Consider the following 26,635-nt stretch of genomic DNA (forward strand, 5'->3'; position numbering starts at 1 on the left):
GGAATTATTTCCCACGTGTTTCTGTTTGTTACCAACCTTAACTAAACAGAAGTTAAAACCTTAAGTCGTCAAGTTTTTTTTTTGTAATAGCCCTAACTTACAAAAGAGTCTTATAGAGTATCATAGGCCCCCAGTGTGACAATGATTGGTGACATCTGATGATTCAAAAGCCCAGCTGGGCAAGGAAAAACTTTACCATATAATGTACTTCTAAAGTTAAATAATTTGTTGTATTGTTTTCAGTTGTGTTGGTGTGGATGAAGAAGATGCCCCAGATATTGACATATATCATTGTCCAAACTGCGAGAAGACCCACGGCAAGTCCACATGTATGTACAATATTTAAAAAAAAATACAATTAAATACTAAATAATATATTGCTTTTGAGAATATTTGAACTGCTATTTATTAGGCATGGGCTGGTTATTGGTTTGAAGTACTGTATACAGTTTTTAAAAGTAATATTTTATCTTACCGTCCTTAGGGTGTTAATTGTTTTGTTATGAGAAAAATGTCTTGAAATGATTGTTAGCCACGAGTGTTTGTGTGTCCAGCTTTGATGAAGAAAAAAACAACAACTATAGGGCTACTTTGATGCTTGTGTGCAACGACTTATGGTTCGTTGAAGTTATACACAAATATTGGAATGTCATAATTGTAATCTGGATTAGTACAGTAATTAGGAAATAGGAGAATTTTACAAATGAACACTTTTTAGTTGTTGAGAAACATTACTATTGAAAATCAGTTGTAGTAAATATTATTAAGCTAACTTAAGCTGTTGATTTCAAAAGCAGGACAAAGTGGTCTAAATTACATGGTTTACGTGGAGCCTTGTTTTTCCATTCCAACTGAAATTATTCCAACTGAAATAGGGGTGCTCCGATTGATCGGCTGATTTTCGCGAAGAAGTGTGTGAGCTGGTGTCAGATCTACGTTACCGACTCGCCGTTCAATGGGTTTAAACTCCCCTTTAGCCCTGTCCGCAGCAACACGGTCACACAGGGAGACGAGAGCTTTTAAAGCGGTGTTGAGAAGGATTTGTTTAGGTTCTCACCGCCCGTTTTAAGTCAGTTAACACCCTTATCGAGTAACCTTTTAGAAATGAGAGTAAAATCTGACCACACTCTTTTTAGAGTGACTCCTTCTCTAAATGATCACTTGCACTTGTAAAGACCTATAAAGTCTAGCTGTCTTTGTTAAGTTCGCCTGGGCTAGTATTATTTTCTAATTGAGCCAAAGTAACTCTATAGGATCAGGAATAACAATTACCGATGGTGGGGGTGTAGCTATTCATTCATTAAAAGAGCTAAGTGTTTTTTTGAAGATTGGCAAAAATAGATTAAAAGATTAAAAACGTTTGGTTTAGGATCTAGAGTTAAAGATTAAGGAGAAGCTTTATATTTGAATAATGATACAGAAAAGGATTAAGTAAATTAAGAGTGTATTGAGACCAGAAAAGTCCTTTAGTCCGCTTGTTTGGTCCAGACCAAAAGCGGAATTTGTTTTTTCTTCGTTTGGTGTGGTTCATCTTCACACTGCTTTTTGCATGTAATCACATCGACCCACGTAACAATCTGTGCTAAAAATTGATTAAGGCTGAATGCATAACGAAACCCGGAAATAGAGGAAACATGAAATTCCGACGTGGTGGATTACTTGTCAGGTTCAAATTTTAATTATTTTTGCTCACGAGGAGAACGGAAAGAGAATGAACTCAGTTACAGTCTCTTATCGCGCTCTCTCCACCAAATCCTCTCTTTTTATTAGGATTTTCACTCGTTACACAAATGTTGCTGTTCTAAAGGGGAGGGAACTACACTACAGCAACATCAAAGCAGTTGCGGATACAAATCATCGTGCAGATAATAATGTAGACATGTTATTTTTCAGCACTAAAAGTTTCAAAGTCAAAGCTTCAACAGTTCAATCTCAAAATGTTCCAGTCATCATCTTGGGATAGGCCACAGTCTTTGTTTTTAAAGATGAAGCATGAGTGATACTCCCTTCTGCTTTCTTCACAGAATAAATGTTTTCCAAAACAGAGAAGCCAAACTATGGGATAAATGTATGTACATTCATTGTAACATTTCTGCTCTGCATATTGTGGCGTTATTAGATGCAAGATATTTGCCAGTGTCAAGAGCAGCTCATTAACAGAGGTTCCGCAACGCTGTTTCTAATTTTGGAACAGCGTTGTCGATTGCGTGCAGTAAACTAGTCAAGGTAAAGCACAACCTTTTTTGTCTTAAAAAAGAAAAAACACAGGACGATATAGATTTGTAGACAAGATGAATTTTTTTTGTCACACCGAATGCATTTGGAAGCGGACTGAGACCACTTTAAAGACTATTCTGTCTATCTAATATTGATTTTGGATGGGTTAGAGATGACAAAAATAGGAAATAAAATTAATTAGATGTTTATTAAACAATTAAAAAAAATTCTCAAGTGATTAAAAGGTACATAGCATTCATTCTCAAATGAGTTTCTTAGTACAAAGCTGGTACAACTCAAAAGCAAAGAAATAAAAACCGTATAGCATAAGTAATTAAATGAAAGAGGAAAGATAAACAGTATAAACTTAACGAAGTATTACTTTTAGGATTCAACAGTTTTACTCACGCTCTGGTAAATTAAATATACGAATCCCGCTGTTGATTCTACTTCAAGTCTGGCGAACTCTAGTGGCTAATTTTGGAATTAGTTTATCTAGTCCTGAGCTTTCAACGCAATGCAATTCTAAATACATCACATCTTAACCATCACTTTATGTGACATGACCATGGCTCATCCATTAACATCAAAATGTTACATCATCATTGTGGCACATCGCAACTTCACCCTTTCCTGTGGCACACCTGAACGTGGCAAGATAACAGCATGATCTTGCCACAAAACAGCCTGTCCATGTCACAGAACATCGACTTTACACGACACAATTTTCAACTAAAAAGGAACACCGAGGGTTGTCGTGCCAGAATATGAGGATTTGTAAATCGCTTTGGACACGCATCATGCTAAAGCGCGTTTTGGTGCCAATAAAGCACTACATAAGTGTACTCAATTTAATATTTAGATTAAATTTTATTTTTCATTTGTTGGACTGGGATGTTTGTTTTTTTTAATGCACAAAACGCTAATTGATTTGAATGTTATTCGCTGATGTCAACCCGAATAGCGTATTAAGGTTTTGGGTGCGAGTCAGAGTTCTTGTAGTAGAAGTAGGGCTGCTCGATTATGGAAAAAATAACATAATTTTGGTAATAATTGAAATCACGATTATTCATAACGATTATTCATTTTTTTGTTCAAAACAAGAAAATGTTTAAATATTTGTAAATATTAAGACAAATGAAATTATTTGAAACACTATAATTATGTAAGTTCCTTTTGGACCAAACAGAATTTATAATAATATATATTATTTATGCCTGCAAAAATTTGAAGTTGGGGTGAAGCGTGTGCAGTATGGCTTGTGAGGTGCAAGCTAGTTTTGACAGGGTTGTCTGGTGAAAGAACTCGTATGGGCGTGCCTCAAAATTAATTTTTATTAGGGCTGCTGCTATCGAATATTTTGGTATATCAAATATCCGACTGAAAATTCTAGCGAATAATCGGGTATTTGGATAGAAATAAAAATATACCTATAGGCCTATATACTTTCTTGGTTAAAGAACAATTATAAGTACAGACAAAAAACATATAATAAGCATGTAATAATTAACAACCAACTGTTTTTTATTTTTAGATAATCAACTTTTTTTTTATTTAAAACTGTGCTTGTCAGCAAACTATTTTTCTCTGAAACAGTGATATTTTAGAAAAATCTCTCCCCATAGATTTTGGTCAATGGAACTAAAGTGACGTCAGACCCACAATAGCAATTTTGTCGGCTAAATAAATAGCACATTTGAATAAGCCTGGTTTGTTAAGTGATCACTAGGAACGGCAAATTAGTCAGGCATCATTTTCTGAACCGATAATCCTCACGAGGGTCACGCTGGAGCCTACCCAAGATGTCTACAGTATTAATGCCTTTGAAAAATAATCAGATGGCTGGAGTACTTTACCGCTGCTAACTAGCGCGGCTAGCTTGCTGCTTGGTGCTGGTAGCTCGCTGTTAGCTAGCAGTCGCCTAAACGTTGGCAACAGGCGCCTCACAATACAATGTCAGCATAATAATGTCTTAGCGCTCTTAACTGGAGCTTGAACGTGACTTCAAGACTTTGTCTTACTGACGTCTGTCGCAACTGTTTGGGGCATTTCTATTGCCGTTGTTCACAAACTCTGAATAGACAAGCACGTCGTCAGCCCCTATACCTTGAAGGCACGCTTCCGGAAACAACTTCAAAATAAAAGCGCTACAATGCATTGATCTGCATATACTACTTGGTAAAGTAATGTTTATTTTGAAATTGGGTTTCTCTCAGCGTTATCCCCGTGTACTGCCATGCATTCGTTAGCTTGACTACGACTATATCAGCGGGTATCCGAGGCAGAAATCATGAGGACTCGTTGCAGCCCTAGTATTAACAATCGTTTTTGTACGATTATTCCCATTTTGCAATCATGGTTGTTGCTTCAGGTCTTTCCGGTGAACTGCTGTTGATATAGCGCCTCCATAATGACGCAACACTGCAACTACATTTGTTACCGAGCTCAATCAACAAAGCTGGAGCGCTGTGTTGAGTGATAGGTGGCCGCCTCTGAATTTTGCACACAGGAAAAACCCTGCTGCTATTTGCTGATGACTTTGTTCTGTTGGCTTCGGCAAGCCACAATCTTCAAGTCTCAATGAAGCAGTTGCAATGAGAATCAGCACCTCCATATCTGATCCTCGATCGGAAAAGGGTGGAGAGCCCTCTTTGGGTTGGAGATGAGGTCCTACCCCTGGTTGAGGAGTTAAAGTATCTTGGGGTGTGAGTGAGGGAAGAATGGAGCAGGAGATCAGCAGGTGGATCGGCGCATCCTTGCAGTCATGCGGACTCTGTATTGGTCTGTTGTGGGAAAGAAGGAACTGAGCCGAAAGGCAAAGCTCTGTACTTACTGGACAATTACGCTCCTACTCTCACCTACGGTTATGAGCTGTGCGTCATGACAGAAAGAACAACATCACACGGCCGAAATGAGTTTCCTCCGCATGGTTTCTGGGCTCTCCCTTAATGGTTGGATGAGAAGCCCAAGTTTACAGCATAATAACAGCACAATCTGAGACAGCACAATCTGAGACCAGCCCATGCCTACTAATTTTTGCAGTTTTTTACTCATCCATATCCGGATCCATGATCAAATTTCTGTTCTCCTCAAGCTTCCCTGGCATTCATCCCTCAAAATATTCACATGAACATTTTTCTCATCACCTAAAATTCCCTCCATAATATAGCGCCATCCAGACTCGTCCCCAGACCTCAGTTTTAAGGGGGCACATGAAATGTATTGGGGCAGTTGTTATTACCCTACAAACAACTGCATGCAAGCACACACCCGACTCAAATCCAACAATGCAACTTCTACAGATTCTTTGAGAGGAACACTTTCTTATTAATCATGTCTGGCTTCAGACAGGACCACTCACAATTAACAATGTTTTTTTTGGGGGGACAGAATATAAAAATCATTCAATCCAATTTATATGCTTTCAACCACTTAATAGTCCTTTATTTAACCTTCAAATTCTAAAGTGTCTTTGAGTGCCCTGAAAAGTGCTAAGTCTGTGTAAATGAATTAATAACATTACAGTTTTCAGTTTTTTCAGCCTCTTGGAGCATTTGCTGTCAGGAGAATGTCATATTAAAGTCCTAACATGAACATTGCAAGTAGCATTTTATTTAGGGAAAGGGCCTTATATCATTGATTTGATTGTTGTTGTTTTTGTCTTAAGTAAAAAGGAAAAAACATTGGAACAAACAGGACACTTGGCAAAGCACAGATATCCAAGCTGTACAAAATGGCAGCCAAGTTTTCATAAAGGAGCTCCGTAGTAGAACATTTCCAAGGTAAGCACAGTCTTTATGGTGTATTATGCGAACTGTAAATTCTTGCATATTAGAAATAGGTAGTTAGACCACTCTCTGGGGCACAAACTCATTTTATGTGGCCTGTGAAAAGTTAACATTATTGTTCCTTGACATCTCTTTATAACTACCATATTTTCACAACCACAAGGCACACGGTATTAAATGGTGCCGTCTCAGTAACAGGTGCTATTTCTGTATTTAACAAACACATGAGGTACATCGCACTATTGGGCGCAGGCAAGGTTAAACATACTGTATGCTAGCTCAAAATATATGGCAGCATGCTTTCACGCTAAAACATACGCTAGCATGCATGCTAGTGTATGTTTTTAAAAAAGAGTTTGGTTGTACTTGATTGAAGTATTTAACAATGTAAACATTGAGTTTGGTTGTACTTGATTGAACAATGTCCTCACGTTACTTTTGATCAAGCCTCATCCACAAATCCCTCAAAGTTCTCATCTTCTGTATCTGAAATGAACAGCTGGGCTAGTTCTCCATCAAACACACCAGGTTCCAACTTGTCATTGTAGTATGGTCAGAGTCAGTCTTGCTCCCGTGCGGCTCCTCCGAAATGATGCCGGGTTTTGCGAAAGCTCGATTAGTGCAAACAGACACGTTAAGCCCAAGCAGCATGCACAATCTATTCACATATTGTGGCGTAACTCGCTGTAGCAGTTTCATAAAACGAAAGCAGTGAGCACCAACAAGTCCAACATACTCAGCCATAAATTCTCAAGACATATTTCTGAGATGTCTTCTAAAATCAAGACATGTCTATTGTTAAAATGTGCCTATGGACATGTATTGAGACGTCTTGATAAATCAAGACGTCCATAAGACATGTCTATAGACTCGAATCTTAAGAATCTTTTATCTTGGAAATATGAATGTCTTGGATGTCTCAAGATGTCTTTGGAGATATGAAGATTATCCTAAGATGTCTGAATATGTCTTCACACTTCTGAATATGTCTTCACACTTCTGAATATGTCTTCATACGTCTGAAGATGTCTTTTATGGTATCACTATTTTACTGTTCCTCTTTATATTTAACATTTTATTACTTTTCTTAGTAAAGACCGTGTCAAACTGAGCAGCGAAGGCTTGCAAGGGTGTGCGCATTGCGAGTGATGGCATTTCGTCTGGTCTCTTTCAAGACATTGACAAGAGTGTTCGCCAAAACCTTATCACCCTTTTTTTTTTGCTTGCAAACCGTTTTACACTCGTAAATAATTTTTTTAACATGTTCAAAATTTGATGGCGACAAGAAAAACGTTTTTCGGAAGGTCTGCTGAATGTCTTTCCAACGTTTTGCAGTCTTGAACGAAACCTGATCAAAACAAACTCGCTACGTGTGCGCACCCTCGCAAGCCTGAGCTGCTGAGTGAGACATGGGCTTAACTGACAAAAGTAATGAAATGTTCAATTTAACTGATTAAGAGGAACAGTAAATAGTGATACCATAAAAGATATTAATTCCTCACACTAATGACTAATGTAAAAAAAGAATGAAAAGCCATATTACACAGTATGTACAGAATGATAATGTTTGTTACCGCTGAACATATTTGGTGTGCATACATTAATTTTGCATCCCGCTACTTGTAGTTAATAGTTTCTTGTAATTACAGTATTTTGATTGAGGCTGAACCTAGAAAGAAATTTAATGAACACATCTAAATTTAACATTTATTTAATTGCAACATTTCCAACCATTTGACAGCGTATGAACACAGAAACCAACAAGATGTTTTTTCTTCTACCTTGTAACTGGACTCATTGAAAGCAAAGTGAAGCTGGATCTAACCCTAAAAACTTTGATACACATTCAAAATAATAACAATAACGACAACAACAATAACAATAACAATAACAATAACAATAACAATAACAATAACAATAACAATAACAATAACAACAATAATAATAATAATCAGTGGCGTCTATGGAAGGAGACAAGAAGGAGAGGAGGAAGGTGTGTTCATAGGAAGAAAGAGAAGAGGAACACCAAGAGTCTAGGACTGAGAGTAGGGACTTTGAATGTTGGAACTATGACAGAAAAAGGTAGAGATCTGGTTGACATGATGCAAAGGAGAAAGGTGGACATACTGTGTGTTCAGGAGACCAAGTGGAAAGGGAGCAAAGCTAGTTTAGGAGCAGGGTTCAAGTTGTTCTATCAACCGGCGGGATCCCAAGGCGTTCCCGGGCCAGCCGAGAGACATGTCCTGGGTCGTCCCCGGGGCCTCCCGCCGGTGGGTCATGCCCGGAACACTTCTCCAGGGAGGCTTTCAGGAGACATCCGAACCAGATGCTCGAGACACCTCAGCTGGCTCCTCTCAATACGGAGGAGTAGCGGCTCGACCCTTAGTCCCTCCTGGATGACCGAGCTTCTCACCCTATCTCTAAGGCAGAGCCTGGACACCCTGCGGAGGAAACTCATTTCGGCTGCCTGTATCCGGGACCATAGCTGAGGGTAGGAATGTAGATCAATTGGTAAATCGAGAGCTTCCCCTTTCGGCTCAGCTCCTTCTTCACCACAACGGACCGATACAGAGTCCGCATCACTGCAGACGCAGCAGTGATCCGCCTGTTGATCTCCCGTTCCTGCCCTCACTCGTGAACAAGACCCCAAGATACTTAAACTCCTTCACTTGGGGAAGGATCTCATCCCCAACCCGGAGAGAGCATACCACCCTATTCTGACTGAGAACCATGGTTTTGGATTTGGAGGTGCTGATCTTCATCCCAACCGCTTCACACTCGGCTGTGAACCGCTCCAGTGAGAGTTGGAGATCACAGCTTGATGAAGCCAACAGCACCACGTCATCTGCAAAAAGCAGAGATGCATTGCTGAGGCCACCAAACCCCTTCAACGTCTTGGCTGCGCCTAGAAATTCTGTCCATAAAAATTATGAACAGAATCTGTGACAAAAGGCAGCTTTGGCGGAGTCCAACCCTCACTGGAAACAAATCTGACTTACTGCCGGCAATGCAAACCCAGCTTTGGCACCGGTCGTACAGGGACCGCAAAGCCCGTATAAAGGGGCTCGGTACCCCATACTCCGAAGCACTCCCCACAGGACTCCCCGAGGGACCCGGTCGAACGTCTTCTTCAAATCCACAAAACACATGTAGACTGGTTGGGCGAACTCCCACACACCCCCAAGGACCCTGCAGAGGGTGAAGAGCTGGTCCACTGTTCCATGGCCGGGACGAAAAACCACACTGCTCCTCCTGAATCCGAGATTCGACTTCCCGACGGACCCTTTTCTCCAGCACCCCTGAATACACCTTACCAGGGAGGCTGAGGAGTGTGATCCCTCTATAGTTGGAACACGCCATCTGGTCCTCTGGTTCCCCTTCTTATAAATATGTCCACGTGATGTTGTAGAGGCGTGTTAACCATGACAGCCCCACAGCATCCAGAGCATTTAGGAACTCCGGGCGGATCTCATCCACCCCAGGGGCCCTGCCAACGAGGAGCTTTCCAACCACCTCAGTGACTTCAAACCCCGAAATAGGCGAGCCCACGTCAGAGTCCCTAGACCAGTGGTGTCCAAACTCGGTCCTCGGGGGCCGGTAGTCCCGCAGGTTTTGGATATTTCTCTCCTCCAACACAGCTGAAGCTCATCAGCAAGCTCTGCATAAGCATGATAACGACCTTGTTGATTGGAACAGGTGCATTGGAGCAGGGAAACCTCAAAAACCTGCAGGACTACCGGCCCTCGAGGACCGAGTTTGGACACCACTGCCCTAGACTGTCGTGTCGGTGGAATTGAGGAGTACTTCAAAGTACTCTGCCCACCGACTAACAATGTCCCGAGTCGAGGTCAGCAGCACCCCATTTTCACTATACACAGTGTTGATGGTGCACTGCTTTCCCCTCCTGAGACGCTGGATGGTGGACCAGAATTTCCTCGAAGCCGTCCGGAAGTTGTTTTCCATGGCCTCACTGAACTCCTCCCTTGAGTTTTTGCTTGAGCGACCGCCAAAGCTGCATTCCGCTTGGCCAGCCATTACCTGTCAGCTGCCTTGAGTCCCAAAGGCCAAAACGGACTCCTTCTTCAGGTTGATGACATCCCTTACCAACGGGTTCGAGGATTGCCGCCACGACGGGCACCAACCACCTTACAGCCACAACTCTGATCGGCCTCCTCGACAATGGAGGAGCAGAACATGGCCCTTTCGGACTCAATGTCCCCCGCCCTCCCCCGGTATAAAGATCTGCCGGAGGTGGGCATTGAAACTCTTTCTGACAGGGGATTCCGCCAGACGTTCCTAGCAAACCCTTACAATACGTTTGGGTCTGCCAGGTCTGACAGGCATCTTCCACCACACTCGGAGTCAACACACCACCAGGTGGTGATCAGTTTACAGCTCCGCCCCTCTCTTCACCCGAGTGTCCAAAACATGCGGCCGCAAATCCGATGACACGACTACAAAGTCGATCATCAAACTGCGGCCCAGGGTGTCCTGGTGCCAAGTGCACATGTGGACACCCCTATGTTTGAACATGGTGTTTGTTATGGACAATCCGTGACGAGCACAGAAGTCCAATAACAAAACACCATTCAGGTTCAGATCGGGGGCCGTTCCTCCCAATCACGCCCCTCCATGTCTCACTGTCATTGCCCACGTGAGCGTTGAAGTCCCCCAGCAGAATGAGGGAGTCCCCAGAGGGAGCACTCTGCAGCACACCCTCCAAGGACTCCAAAAAGGGTGGGTACTCTGAACTGCAGTTTGGTGCATATGCACAAACAACAGTCAGGACACGTCCCCCCTACCCGAAGGCGGAGGGAGGCTACCCTCTCGTCTACCGGAGTAAACCCCAACGTACAGGCGCCGGGGGGCAATAAGTATGCCCACACCTGCTCTGCGCCTCTCAGCGTGAGCAACTCCAGAGTGGAAGAGAGTCCAACCCCTCTCGAGAGAACTGGTACCAGAGCCCAAGCTGTGTGTAGAGGTGAGTCCAACTATGTCTAGGCGTAACTTCTCTGCCTCACACACCAGCTTGGGCTCCTTCCCCCGCCAGAGAAGTGACATTCCATGTCCCAAGAGCCAGCTTCTGTAGCTGGGGATTGGTCCGCCTAGGTCCCCGCCCTTGGCTACCACTACGCACCCGACCCCTTTGGCTCCTCCCACCGGCGGTGAGTCCATTGGAAGGGGGACCCACGTTGCCTTTTCGGGCCGAGCCCAGCCTGACCCCATGGGTGTAGGCCCAGCCACCAGGCGCTTGCCAACGAGCCCCGCCTCCAGGCCTGGCTCCAAAGGGTTTCCCCGGTGACCCGCGTCCGGGCAAGGGAAACGACAGTCTATTTATTTCACTCGTCATAGGGGTCTTTTGAGCCGTGCTTTGTCTGGCCCCTCACCTAGGACCTGTTTGCCATGGGTGACCCTGCCAGGGGCATAAAGCCCCATACAACATAGCTCCTATAATCATTGGGACACACAAATCCTCCACCATGGTAAGGTGCCGGCTCACGGAGGGGTGTATACTGTACATATATGTTTGTAATTAAATTGTCTTACAAACATAATTGGTATTTATTTGAAAATTATTATTCTTGACATTTTATAAATTATTAATTATTAGAAGACCAATTATGAGCCTGCATAGTGCTCAACAGCGCCATCTGGTGGGGTCTGGCCCCACTGGCCCCAAATGCAGGGACGTCACTGATAATAATAATAATAATAATAATAATAATAATAATAATAATAATATATCTAACGAGAGCCAAAGCAAAACTGCTTTATGTGTGTTTTGTCAAAAATATTAGCTATGGTGCAAAAAGGTTTGATCAAAACAAAGTGAGAAAAATACAAATACTAGACATTAGTAAATATAAAAATGCAACAAATAATTATTCAAAAAAATTTGCAGAAAAAACAAATAAATCCAAAATAAATATTTTAGACAAAAATAGAGAGAACATTTGAGAAACTAATATACAATATTATCAACTGCAAAAATATAAAATATTACACAAAATAGCTTAAAATATTCAGCACAAAATAATCCACATATATTGCATATAAGAAACAACAATCACATAGTTGTAGTTGGGCCAAATTTTCAAATAAAAAAATGTAGCCGGGCCAGACACATTACGGGCCCAGTAAACACCTGATAATGACACATTTCAAACTAATAAGGATTAAAAATATTCACTTTTTATTCATCTTTCTTTCAAATTCGGAAACATGGCAAAAGCATTCCAAAAGCATAAATCACAATAATAAAGCTGTTATTGACCAGAACTTGAGGTGTTTTTTCACTTAAAAAAAAAAAAAAATCTAACACAAAAATGAATAAAATTCTGTAAATAATAATTTTGGTCACATTTTACCAGGCATACAGTGCATAAAAACAAAAATAACATTTGATTCTGGTTATGTCTGAACCTGGAACATAACAAAGTGCCTGTGTTTAAGCTTGGCCACCCTCTTGTGGTTGTTTCATGATTAGGAACTAGAAATTAGAAATTAAAAGAATAGAAAATTGCCATTACTTTCATACAACTTTAAAGAGAACGTGTGTAAAAGTTCACCATTAAATGTTGCTATATAATAGAATGCAGCTGAAGCACATGCATTTTGAAGCTCGCAAACTACAGTAACTCGGAGAAACCACACTTTGCAAGCATACCACCAAATCTTATTTTGCGTGAGCGAGCGAGCATCCCGACGAATGGCGACTTGGCAGCTGGTGAGAACCCTGGCAAGCGACGCCGAAAGACAGAGCGAGACAGATTTAGCTGGAGCAACTAACATGCGCGGCTAGCATGAGTTAGTTGGAGCCATAGGCTGGAGTGGCTAAAAAAAACAGCTGGTGGGAGAAGCTAGTAAAAAAAAACTAGTGAAAGCTTGCAAGAGCAAGCAAAAGGTATCAAGTGGGGGTAGCCCATATTAAGGGTTCTCAGCGATGACCACCTGCATGTCCCACCTGTGGAAGGTAAGTGGCGGTCAACCCATTGGCTATAAGCACCAAAGGGCTAACAATGTTTGCAAAATTGTCCTTCAGATGTATGTAGCAGGAAGATAGCAGCAAAAATGTCAACCTCCACCATGTAATATAATTAGTGATTACTAGACTTACGATTGTATAAAAAAATTATATTGATGTAGGACTGGGTTGATGATTATTACTTCACAAAAACACTTCTGAACACTTAGTTAAATTATTTTGGTTAGTAAGTAAAAAAAAAAAAAACTTTTGAAATTGAATGAACAGGTTTGAGTCAGGGATCGGATAGTTTTTCGGATCAGCAAAAAAAAAGTAGATAAATAGTACCATAGAAAATAGTAATAGTAGTGTCTTCATTTATTTTGTAAAACACTTGCCCATTGAACAAATCAACTCATAATATCTAATATGGCCATTTAGGATAGGAACACAACGTGCAATATTAGGCAGACACATTCTTATTTTATACATGGTCTATCTGTGAAATAAAAAAAAGTATTGATGGCTTAAAGTTGTTTTCTTAAAATCTAAACCACTATATTTGACATTTTGAGTTGAATGTTTTTATTTATTTATTTAATGGGAAAAAGTGTTTGATAAAATAAATGAAAACAATAATGAAAAGACCTCAAAATGCAATTCAAGGCACATTCCCTTCTTTTAAACATGGCGAGTGAATTGCAAAGTAGCCTTGGTCCAATGTTGAAAAAGCAGTAAAAAAATCAAGCCAGATACCAGCTGCCAAACTCATTTATGGCTGCAACCAGGCCGAACTAGAGACTCGTTACTAATGTTAACAGCTAGCTGCTAGCCACTAACGTCGGAGATTTGTACCATACCATACAATAGTGGCATACTTTTTCATTAGAAAAAAATGGTTGGTTCTCCCTTATTCTGTTCTTTAGTAATCACCATTTGAAAATAGCTTGGTTTCACTGAATTCACCAGTCTCTAACAAAATAACTAATTTGCTCCCCCAAACTTTTAAATACATTCTATTTTAAATATTTTAAGTGTTCCAAAGACTTATTTATATATGTATTTTTTTATGGTAGAGCATACAGAAAGAAGGCTTTGTTGCAGCCTCTCAACTGCAAAGAACGATTGAAAATGGTAGTTATTACACAAACGGCCAGCAGGTGGAAGCAGAGCAAAGGAAATAAACCAGGGCCATGTTACTCACTAATCTAAATCAAATCTAAATAGATTTGTGAATAATGATGAAACTTAGCTATATTCTAATGCTAATTGCTGCAAAACGGAAACATAAATATATTTTTTTTCCTAATGATAAAAAAAGACTTTAATCTTTCTTTGGTAGGTTCCATGTTTATACATACATGTTTATACATACATACATAAATATACATATTTATATATATATATATACACACACACACATTTATATATATATATATACATTCATTCTTGAACAAAAGTTGTTGATTTAAGAAAAACTCAGATTTCATGGGTGCAAAAGTATGTGAACCTCTCACTTAATCGGACATTGCACCTCCTTTTGCAATGAGAACTTCATCAAAACACTTTCTTTAGTATTCCTCTGAATTAATTATTCCTTGGACTATGTGGAGTTGTTCAGGTCCTGAGGATGAAAAGCCAGCCCAGAACTTAACATTCTCACCCCCATGCTCAACTCTAGGGTGAAGGAAGGGTCTTTTGCCGGTATGCAGTGTTGACTTTTCACCAAACATGACTGTTTTAGTTGTGACCAAACAGTTCAGTTTTTGACTCATCTGTCAGAGAAGGGACTTCCAAAAAGCCTTAGTGTTGTCCAGGTACTTTGAGATAGGCAGCTTTGATCTTTTTTTGTGAGCAGAGGCTTCTACCTAGCAAACCTTCCATGAAAGCCTTGTTGATTGACATTTCTTCTGATTGTTGAAGCATGCACATGATGCAGCAAAAGAGGTCTGCAAATCCCTTGATGTGATGCTCGAGATTGCTTTTTGCCTGAATTATCAATTTTCTTGTGGTTCTTGCTGATATTTTAGAAAGTCGTCCACTTCTAGGCAGCATTGTAGTAATTTTCAGTGTTCTCTATTTGTAGATGCTCTGCTTCACAGTGGAATGATAAAGCTATTTTTTTTTTTAGATAACTTTAAAACTTTCCCCAGACAGATGTGCGCTCACTACCCACTTCTTGAGGTCCCCTGAGATTTCTCTTCCTCTCAACATGACTGACCTGTATGGGTTCACCCGGATAAGACTGAAGTGGCGTGGTTTTGTCTCTGTTTCAGTCAGTGATGCACAATTTCTTTGCTAAACCTCTCATTTAATTGGTCCACTTCAGTGGTTAGATTAGCTACCACTTTGTCCTACCTGATCCTACTTGACTGCTTGTTTTTAGCAATGCAGCTCAGGTTTCACTTACTTTTGCACCTACATGAATTAACCTAAAACTATTTTTAATTAAGTTTTGACTACACAATTGATTCAAATAAAGAACAATGCATTAAATTGATAAACCTACACCTGTTATTTCATATAAAATGTAATGGTTCAGAGTCAACAACAAAATGAGGTTGAAAGAATTGGAAAGTCCAAATTGCTCAAGAGGTTCACAAACTTTTGAGCAGCACTGTATATATTTGATGTGTGTGTGTGTTTGTGTGTGTGTATATATATATATATATATATATATATATATATATATATATATATAGTACAAAAGGTTGCCGCCCCCTGTCCTAGTAGTATCAGTATACTCGAGTTGAGGTCTGAAAAAAGTAATCCTGAACATCACTAGACAGAACGATTATTAGGGGTGTAAAGGTGCATGCATTGGAATTTAGATTTTTAAATACGAATCATTTGATACACCAAAACTCATTTATTTGATTGCAAGCTGTTTTTTTCCCAGGTTTCTTTCAATAAATTCCAAAAGAGTACTTACTTTTGTTTTTTGAATGTCACTCCCTTAATATACCCAATGTGACCCAAACCGCAATCTTAATAGAACCAAAGTGCATTATAAAAACAAAAGTTTCACAGTTATTAGCAGCCCTCTGAAGCCAACCATAATTATTGTATGTCCTGTGATAAAAAACAGTTGACACGCCTACTCATAACATTTGATATATTGTGGGCATCCATCCATCCATTATCTGAACCGCTTATCCTCACGAGAGTTGCATAAAGCTGCCAATTATAATAAACTGCATTAGGGATGATTACGAAGGTGTTCGTGTTAGCATTATATTACACTAGAGGGTGCTGTTGATGAACTGTTTTGAGATGTCTTGTTCTGCTGCTCTTTAAATAAACTTTTGTGATCTTTGCATTGCTTTAACAGTTAATATAAAGGCAATTAAGCACATCAACCCACGAGGCCTTTGACATGATTCTGTGTGTGTTGTTTCCAGTGCTGATGATATCGTTGTTAAGCTAAGTGGGAATCAGCTGACAATGGATTACCTGGAAAAGAACGGTTTTGAGGAACCCATCCTGATTCAGAAAAAAGATGGTTTGGGCATGTCTATGCCACCTCCCACCTTCTACATCAGTGACGTTGAAAATTATGTTGGTAAGGAAACAAATGACTGATTATCTTGATTTAAACTGTTTCTGCAGTAATGTCAACACTAATTTTGTCATAACGTAAAGCATGAAAGTAAGAATATGCATATACAATATGAATAAACCCAATAGTAGCAGTGTAAGAAGCTGGAGTTAATACAGTACCTGTTGACATTTCCTAACCATGTACTGTGGAACCTTTAAAGTCAAACACAATCAATACGCAATTTTTTTGGTGAGTGGATTCAGTTTGTTGTAACTTAAAAAAATTAATAATAATTTGTAATTAGACTAATGAAATAATCTCCATCATTAGATCGTTCTCAACTAGACAGGCGCCAATTAAAAAATAAAATAACTAAGTGCACATGTACAGGGGTTTATTTAACAAAGCAGGTTTAGTGAGAACTCTGGGTCAAGAAAGACTGAAATGTGGGAAACTCTGCATGTTCCGTTTCAGAAAGGGAGGTAACTGAAACCAGAGAAAAAGAGTTAACTCTATCCTGTTTCATAAAATTAGGTAATTTAAGTTCTCGGTCAGTTATCGTAGTAACATGTTCCATGAACCAAACCTGGTCAGTTGCAGGTTTTTCACAATAAACATCAAGGTTTTCTCTATCCAGGCTTCCTTTCAGCCACACATGTATTTCATTTCCTCATTCATAAAGTCCGCTGCAGCGAGTTTTTGCGTAAATACACCTATAGTCTATAGCGTAAAGTCCACTTTTGTCACGAACATGGCATATCCTTTTGACAATGACTGTATTGATGAAGGTACCGCATTATTGCGCAGGGAATTAAATATTTGTCGTGAGATTGTTGTCAGACCGCGCATAGATATGCTGGGATTTTCGGACAGTTATTTTTTTGAGCGGTACCGTTTCACATCACAGTCCATCATCTACATACACAACTTAATCCGTTTAAAATTTGCAACATTACCGGCACCGTAGTCATGCACTCACATCACAGCATATATTGAGCGTTGTGCTCCGCTTTTTTGTTATAACCGTTTGAATAATGTTTTTATATTTCATCTTAAATTAAGCGTGCTTCTCCCCCGCAGGATTGCACCCAAATAAAATGAATTAATGACTTACCATTCAACAGGTTTCCCCTGTAATATTATTGTGATTGCAAAGAACTACATTTAAATTTACGCATTGACCCGACACCCGAGCAGCAACATTCTCCCACGCCGCCTTCCTCTATGGAAGCAGAGGGTGGCCCTGCGCTCTGCGCTTCCCTGTTGCCATGGTGACTCGACGAATCGGGCTCCATAGATGTGGACTTTTTAGTGTAGTGGCAATGCAATGCCAGGTGAAACTACTCTGCGTTTATATAACTACCTCAAATCATCTGTCCTGGAACCGAAAACGCAGAGTTTCCTATTTGAGGGCATGTCAACTCGCTGTTGAGGGTTAGTCTCGGTGTTTGTTGAACATGCTTTGTGTAATGGACCCCAGGTGCGTGCCAGAAACATTTAAATATTGAGGGAAAGTCCATTTATTTCAATAATTTATTTCCCAAATTTATTTTTTAATACTTTGTCCTTCCCCCTCAAACACGTTTTTTTTTAATGTTCTATTTTTATTTTTATGCAATAGCATACAGAAGGCTTTGATGCAGCTTCTGACGTAAAGAGGTGGCTTAAAGCAATGGTAGTTATTAAATAAAAAAAAGGCCAGCAGGTGGCAGCAGAGTATAAGCGATCAGACATGGCCATGATGCAACAAGCTCTTTTTCTTAGTGTTTTCACCAGGAATGTGAAAATTGATTTAACTTGGCTATATTATAATGCTAATTGCTGCAAAACAGACACAAATACAAGTATACTTTTTATTTTTTTCTGATGAAAGAAGAGACTCTAATCTTTCTTTTGGTAGGTTCCATGTTTTTATGCACACAATATTCTGTGGGCCTTGCAAAATCAGTCCAAATCCAGTAAAACAGCCGGGAGCGAAGGGAGTTGCTTCAGTGAAATGGGCTAGGAGTGAATGAATTCAAGGAATATGCCCTCATTACTTTGTTAGCCCTCCTTTTACATCATTACAGCGTTGAGACGGCGTGGCATGCAGGCAATCAGCCTTTGACACAGTTCAGGTGTTATTGTGGCCCAATTTGCTTTGATATTGGCCTTTAGCTCATCAACAATTTGGGATTTCTCTTTCCTCATCTTCATCTTGACAATACCCCATCAATTTTCAATGGGGTTTAAGTCAGGCGAATTTGGGGCAATCAAGTACTGTTATTCCATGGCTAATAAAGCAGGTAGGGGTAGTTTTGGATTTGTGGGCAGGTGCCAAATACTTCTTGAAAATAAAATCATTGTCTCCAAAAAAGCTCATCAGCAGTGGGAAGCATGTAGTGTTCTAAAATGTCCTGGTAGACAGGTGTGTTGACTGTGGACTTGATAAAAGACAATTGACCCGCACCAGCAAATGACATGGATCCCCAAACCATTACTGACTGTGGAAACTTCACACTGGACTTTAAGCAGCTTGACTTTTGTGCTTCTCCAGACTCTGGAACCTTGATTTCCAATTAAAATGCCAAATTTACTTTCATCCGCTTTTGGTACATTGTTTTGGATTCAGGAGTTGCTTGAGTCATGGAAATCTAAAGTTGTAGCCAATGCCATGCAGATGTCTCTATGTGGTGGTTCTTGATGCACTGACACCAACCTCAGGCCACTTCTCATGAAGCTCCCCTAGATTTTACTATCACCGTTGCATGACATCCCTTTCACTGGTGCACCTTTTTCGGCCACATTTTCCACTTCCTATTAACACTGTGTGCATGTACATTAATACAGTGCTCTGTGAGCATCCGGCTTCTTTTGCAATTTATTTTGGAGACCTTTTTCCTTGGAGTGTGTCGATGATGGTTTTCTGCACAACCGTCAATCAGCAGCTTACTAAACTAGAGTAATTTCTGGACTATAAGGTGCACCTGACTATAAGCCGCGCTAGCTAAATTTGGGGAATGCTCGAGTTTGTTACACATATAAGCCGCACCCGACTGTAAGGCGCAGGTGTTTTAATGTTACTGCACCGGGTTCCCGCTACTTTCTTTTCCATAATGGAATAAATTGTCTTGTTCTCGTTCTGTCTCCGACTATATTTGGGCTCACTTGTTTGTTTTTTTCCTCTGCCTGACGCGCTTGCGCTTCCTTCCCTTCCCTTGTGATCTGATGGATAAGCCGCACCTTTGTATTAGCCACAGGGTCGAATGCAAGTGAAAAAAGTAGCGGTTTAAAGTCCAGAAATTACTGTACTCAACTCTACTCAAGTAAATTTTATTTATAAAGCACTTTAAAATGACCATAGCTGCATAAAAAGTACTGTACATGGAGTAAAAAATAAGTCATGCAAAAAAGACAAAATAAATTAATATCATAAGTAGGTAAGTACATAAAATAACCAATAATAAATTAATAACATAAGAAGTAGGTATGTGAATAAGTAAAAAAATATATCAATAAATTAGTAACAATACAATAATACAATAATATGTAAGAATACAGAAGTAAAACGCTGAAACGAGTATCATGCTGAATCAAAAGACAAAGAAGAAATACACTACTCACAAAAAGTGAGGGATATTTGGTGAAATTTCAGGATGAGCCTAAAATGCATTCAAACCTTCACAGGTGAACTTAATGTGACCTTCTCCAAGCTTTTGAATGCACATGTCAAACTGTTAAATGTTTCAGTACTTTTTGCACAAGTAGCTGTTCTCTAAAGAGGATCTCAACGGCAAAATTCACAAACGACAATCAGGGAATGGATGTTGGAGATTGGTGTACCTCAAATGGAATGGCCTGCACTTTCTCCAGACCTGAATGCTATTGAAAACCTGTGGGATCAGCTGATTCGCCGTGTAGAGGCTGGAAATTCTGCACCCCAGAAGCTCAATGACCTGAAGGCTGACCTTCAAGAAGATTGGGATGACATGCCTCGACAGACTTGTGAACAGCATGAGACGTCGTCATAAAGCTGTAACTGATGCTTAAGGGCGGATGATGAGTTATTGAAACGATGCAATTTTTTGTTGTGTTCCCACCATTGTTGTTAACTTTTCTTTCAATTAAATGAATTGCTTGAAATGAGGAAATCACCAGTCCTTCTACTAAATGTCCTACTGTCATGATCACCTGACATCACTGTAGCGGGAACTTTTTGCATTTTCCATAAATTTCACCTGAAAGCCAAATATCCCTAACTTTTTTGTGAGTAGTGTATGTGTTTAGACGGAGACAATTTAAAGGCTGGGGTAAATCTCTGCAGTTGTTTTGCGTTAACTAGCTGACAAAGTTGACACAGGGAGCCTACAATATTAAACTTTGTCATGATACTGAAATTTTGTCCAACACTATTTTTGTGCATTTCTGCACTAATCATCCCCCCCCAAAAAAATCTCCTTTTTTTTCTTTTTGTGGAAGCTGGACAGATATGGAACAGGAGGCATTTTTGTGTACTGTCAATGGAATGCTTTTGTCCCTAATTTTGGGGGGTGGGGTAGGGTGGAGACCCCGTCTTCGTCCTACAACTCCCCTCCAATTTTAAATGCACCACACAACTGGGGGGGTTATCGGTTGGGGCAGACCGCAGTATAGAGCAGTGCTGCGATCACCTGTCCGTGTCCCCGCCGCGCCACCCCCTATTTATTTTTTTAATGCACCACATACACTCACTGACATGACTGGGAGGCGGGTGGATCGGAGCGTGGGGATATCATTTCCATCTGCTCCGGCTCACATGCTCCCAATTTTAATGCACCACACACACACACACGAGGGGGGGAGCGGGGGCTGTGGACCGGTGGGGTGCCTGGCGGGCCTGCAGTACCCCGTCCTGCTGCGTTGGGTTGGGGGCGCGGGCCATGTTGGGGTGGGGGGCGCTCCTGCTTCTGGGTTTGCTCTCCGGCCGGTGGCCCCTGTGGGGCCCGGGGGTTGTCCCTTGGCGCTGCCGTGGCCTGGGGGGTCCTAAGGTGTTGCGCTTGCTCTGTCCTGGCAGGGGTCGACAGCTCCCCTCTTTGGTGGAGATTTTCATGCATGCCAGATCCACCACACCAGCATCTATCGAAACTCAGAAACAATCTGCTTCTTCCTCTGGTCGTTGAATCGGTGGAGGCTGGTGTCTGTGGATCTCACTCTGCTTCGTCTGTCCTTCCTTCCTTTCCTCAGTCTCTCCTTTGGTCTCTTGAGGTATCCCTTATTTGTTGGAATTTAGATGTTTCTGTGGTTGGTGAAAGACTCTGGTTGGTGGCCCGGTGGGTGGTGGGTGGTGTCTGGTCGGTGCTGGATTTCACTTTCCTTTCTTTTCTTTGGTCCTTCCTCGGGTCTCCTGACGGCCTCACGACTCTGGCTGGATTCTGAAGTGTTTGGTTTAGGTGAACGGTATGGGATTTTTTAATACGTTTTAGGTGAACTAATGAATACACACTCACGCAGGCACACACGCACATGCACATCATACACACCCACATACAAAATAAAAAATAATTTAAAAAAAAGAGAGCAATGACATGTCAAATCGGTAAAATTACCGAATGAACTGAGCTCTCCAGGAAGAAAAAAAAAGGAATGCTTTTGTCCAGTATGTGAGGCATTGCAGAACACGGAAGTACTTATGAGTTAAATTATATGCTTACTGGACATTCATGAATTTATTATCAGTGTAGTTAATATTTTATTTTATATGTGTGATTCTTAGTAAGGATTCTAATTTAGCGACTGGAGGAAATGAGATGGTTAGCCTTCTGAATTCATATCCTGATTGTTATTATGAAACACTTGAATAATATGGAAATGGAACAAATGATAGGGGTTAATTAGAAAAGATTAATTAGAAAGAACACTAAAAAAGCCTCTTTGCCTCACTCTATCCTAAAAGGAGATACTTGTCTTTACAATAAGGAAGACATAGCAAATTAATTTAACCATTTTTTTTTGTAAATGTTGGGCCTAGTTTAGCAAATTATATTACTCAGCCAAGTAATATGGATGATGTAAGTAATTTGATCGAAATGAATCCAAAGGGTATGTATCTTAAAAAAATGAAAATGAAATTAATTAAATGAATATGAAGTAATAAAGATTGTTAGAACTTTTAAAAGAAAACGGTCTACTGATAATAATGGTTTGAATATGGCCCTAATTAAGGATACTATTGAAGTTGTGGTTAAACCTCTAACATAAATTTTTAATCTGTCATTTTCAACTGGAAAATTTCCAACTGAAATGAAAACAGCAAAAGTGATGTCTTTATATAAGTCTGGAAAAAAGATACAGTGTCAAATTATAGACCAGTGTCCCTGCTTTCACAATTTTCAAAAATTCTGGAGAATTTTTTGTGATTAAATTGGAGTTTTATCGAAAAATATAGCATCATAAGTGATTATCAGTATGGATTTAGAGCAAACCTGTCAACAGGATTAGCTCGCATGAAATTCATGGATGAAGTAACCACTGCAATAGACAATAAATTCTATTCAATAGGAATATTTATTGATCTAAAAAAAGCTTATACGATAGATCACGGGTGGCCAAGTTCGGTCCTCGAGAGCCACTATCCAGCCTGTTTTCCATGTTTCTCTCCACTAACACACCTGATTCATGATCAGGATCGTTGTCAGGCTTCTGCAAAGCTTGCTGATGAGCTGATCATTAGAATCAGCTGCGCTGAAGGAGGAAGACATGGAAAACAGGCTGGATAGTGGCTCTCGAGGACCGAACTTGGCCACCCCTGCGATAGATCATGGTTTATTATTGCAAAAGTTGTATAAATATGGTGTCAGAGGAGTGGCTTATTCCTGGTTATGTTCTTATTTGATTGATAGATGACAACATGTATCTTGTGATCAAAATGATTCTATGTCTTATTATATATATATATATATATATATATATATATATTATCGGCTTTATTTCGGCTTTCCCCTTCAGGGGTCACCACAGCGAATCAATTGCCAGAGTACTTTGAAGAGTTGATGAATGAGGAAAATGAGAGAGAATGAAGAGTAGAAGAGGTGACTGTTGTGGATCAGGAAGTAGCAAGGTTTAGTAAGGATGAAAAGTGAGAAGGGCATTGAAGAGGATGATGTGTGGAAAGGCACTTGGTCCTGATGATATACCTGTGGAGGTATGGAAGTGTCTCAGAGAGGTAGTAGTAGAATTTCTGACTGGGTTCTTCAACAGGATCTTAGATAGTGAGAAGATGCCTGAGGAATGGAGGTGAAGCGTGCTGGTGCCCATTTTTAGAACAAGGGAGACGTGCAGAGTTGTGGCAACTACAGAGGAATAAAGCTGATGAGCCACACAATGAAGCTATGGGAAAGAGTGGTTCAAGCTAGCCTGAGGGCAGAGGTGAACATTTGTGAGCAGCAGTATGGTTTCATGCCAAAAAAAAAAAGAGTACCACAGATGCAGTATTTTCTTTGAGGATGTTGATAGAGAAGTACAAGGAAGGTCAGAAGGAGCTGCATTGTGTCTTTGTAGATCTGGAGAACGCTTATGACAGGGTGCCCAGAGAGGAACTGTGGTTTTGTATGAGGAAGTCTGGAGTAGCAGAGAAGTATGTTTAAGTGGTGCAGGACATGTATGAAGACTGTAAGACAGTGGTGAGGTGTGCTGTAGGTGTGATGGAGGGGTTCAAAGTGGAGGTGGGACTACATCAGGGATCAACTCTGAGCCCCTTCTTGTTTGCTATGATAATGGACAGGATGAGAGATGAGGTTAGACAGGAATCTCCATGGACTATGATGTTTGCAGATGACATTGTGATCTGTAGTGAGAGCAGGGAACAGGTGGAGGAGAAGCTAGAGGCGTGGAGGTTTGCTCTGGAGAGGAGAGGAATGAAGGTTAGTCGTAGCAAGACGGAGTATCTGTGTGAGGGACCCAAGTGGAAGAGTGAGGTTACAGGGAGAAGAGACCAAGAAGGTGGAGGAGTTTAAGTATTTAGGGTCAACAGTCCAGAGCAATAGAGAGTGTGGAAAAGATGTGATCAAGCATGTGCAAGCAGGCTGGAACGGGTGGAGAAAAGTGTCAGGTGTTGTGTGTGATAGATGATAGAAGAGTTTCAGCTAAAATGAAATGAAAGGTTTATAAAACTGTTTGGTCTGGAGACAGTGCCACTGAGGATAAGACAGGAGGCAGAGCTGGAAGTGGCAGAGATAAAGACGCTGAGGTTCTCCTTGGGAGTGACCAGGATGGATAGAATCAGGAATGAGGATGAGTCAGAGAGACTAGACTGAGATGGTTTGGACATGTCCAGAGGAGAGATAGTGAGTATATTGGCAGAAGGATGCTGAGTTTCCAAATGCCAGGCAGAAGGTCTAGAGGAAGTCCAAAGAGGAGATTTATGTATGTAGTTAAAGAGGACATGAAGGTAGTGAGAGCAGACGATGCAGAGGACAGGGTTTGATGGAGGTAACTGATTCGCTGTGGAGACCCCTGAAGGGCAAACCCGAACGAAAAGATGATGTATATATAATTATACAGTGGAACCTCAGAGTTTGAACACAATTGGTTCCTGTGAAGTTTTCAAAGTCAGATTTGTTCAGCCTCTGAAATGTTTTTTTCCCATAGAAAATAATGTAAATGCAATTAATCTGGTACGAAGCTCCCAATTTCTTTTTAAAAGCCTATTTTACAGTAATTCCTATTTTTGTAAAAACCTGTACACCCTGTGCATTTAAACAATAAAAAAACAAATAATCAACAAAAAATATGTACCTTACCTTTTTTGTTGCGACGTGATGGTATCAGTGGATGGATGTGGAAGGGAAGTTGCCCTCCATGGTTTGACGTGGTAATTCTCCTTTGGGGCTTTTTTTCTCTTCTCAGTCGCTTCACTTCCCCCGGATCGCTCTCTAAAGTTGTAGCTTTCTTTCTCTCTTTGAGAAAAAACTTGTCCAGTGTTCTCTGTTTCTGCCTTCGTTGCAGAATTTTCCTAACGTGACCCATGGCGTTGTCATATAAAATGTTCACTGCTCTATTCACCAACACTTCATCGAAGTGGAATTTTTCTACGAATTGTTGAGCTTCACCCCACTTAGCGCGCAGTTCTCTTATGGCAGGACTCTGAACTTCCTACCTTGCTTTATCCTCTTCAGACGACATTTCCTCCATCAATGTCTTTTGCTGCTCATTTTGCAAGTGCAGCAGCTCTTCAGTCGTTAACTCGGCTGAATGGCCCTCCAACAGCTCCTCGACACATTTAAAAACCCTTGGGTTTTTTCCGAATGATAGACAAGAAAAGGCTTCACTTTACAGTCGCCACTTGCATTGGTGCAGAGCAAAACTGCAAGTCTGTTTTTCATAGGCTTTTTCCTCTTTTGTTATGTACGTTTTGTTGGGCATACGCTTCCAGAAGAGCCCAGTTCCATCGCAATTAAACACTTGTTGAGGTAGAAAACCCTCCGCTTCCACAAAGTCACTGAATTCTTGCACATACGCTTCAGCTGCCTCTTTGTTGGAACTAGCTGCCTCACCATGACTATCTATCTATCTATCTATCTATCTATCTATCTATCTATCTATCTATCTATCTATCTATCTATCTATATATATATATATATATATATATATAATACAGCTGCTCCTATCTCCAATCTCGGGACTGTGTGGGGAGCTTATTTAGCTTTTCCTAGGACAAAGCCAATGTGACGCTTTTCAGTGTTGCTGAACACCTTTAGGTAGGCTACAGCTGCTATGACTTTAATTGAGGCATCCGAAAAGATGTGGAATTCCTTCCTGCTGGCAGTGGTAAGAGTACTAGGAGTGTAAGCTCTTGGAATCTTGAAGTTGCTCAGACTTGTGTAAGGAGTTTTTCCATACTTTCCATTCAGACTTCTTTACATCAGGAAGAGGACTATCCCAGTCGGGGACCTCACCACTGGTAAGTTCTCGCAGTAGGAATTTCCCTTGAATGATGACTGGCGCAAAAAGACTGTTTACAGTAGCGAGAATGCCTCTTCGTGTGAATGGTTCCGCTGCAGTTCCCACTCTGAATTTAAAGAGGTTGTGTTTGAGGTCCCAGCTGAGCCCTAGATGACGTTAGATGTGGTCTGAGCTGTCATCAAAGTCTAAATTCTGGAGACTTTTTGC

General features: G+C 40.6%; 1 protein-coding gene across 2 annotated transcripts in view; it reads left to right on the top strand.

The window, feature by feature from the left end:
* Window positions 1–26,635, top strand: part of phf2 (PHD finger protein 2) — a 155,926-nt gene that overhangs the window by 4,252 nt on the left and 125,039 nt on the right. For both annotated transcript variants that reach the window (XM_077572755.1, XM_077572756.1), the window contains exons 2-4: window positions 244–329; window positions 5,885–5,999; window positions 16,371–16,531. In XM_077572755.1, coding sequence (XP_077428881.1) covers window positions 244–329; window positions 5,885–5,999; window positions 16,371–16,531 — 362 coding nt within the window. The remainder of the gene's footprint in view (window positions 1–243; window positions 330–5,884; window positions 6,000–16,370; window positions 16,532–26,635) is intronic.

The sequence above is a fragment of the Vanacampus margaritifer genome, chromosome 8, assembly GCF_051991255.1.
Source record: "Vanacampus margaritifer isolate UIUO_Vmar chromosome 8, RoL_Vmar_1.0, whole genome shotgun sequence".
Classification (NCBI taxonomy): Eukaryota; Metazoa; Chordata; class Actinopteri; order Syngnathiformes; family Syngnathidae; genus Vanacampus; species Vanacampus margaritifer.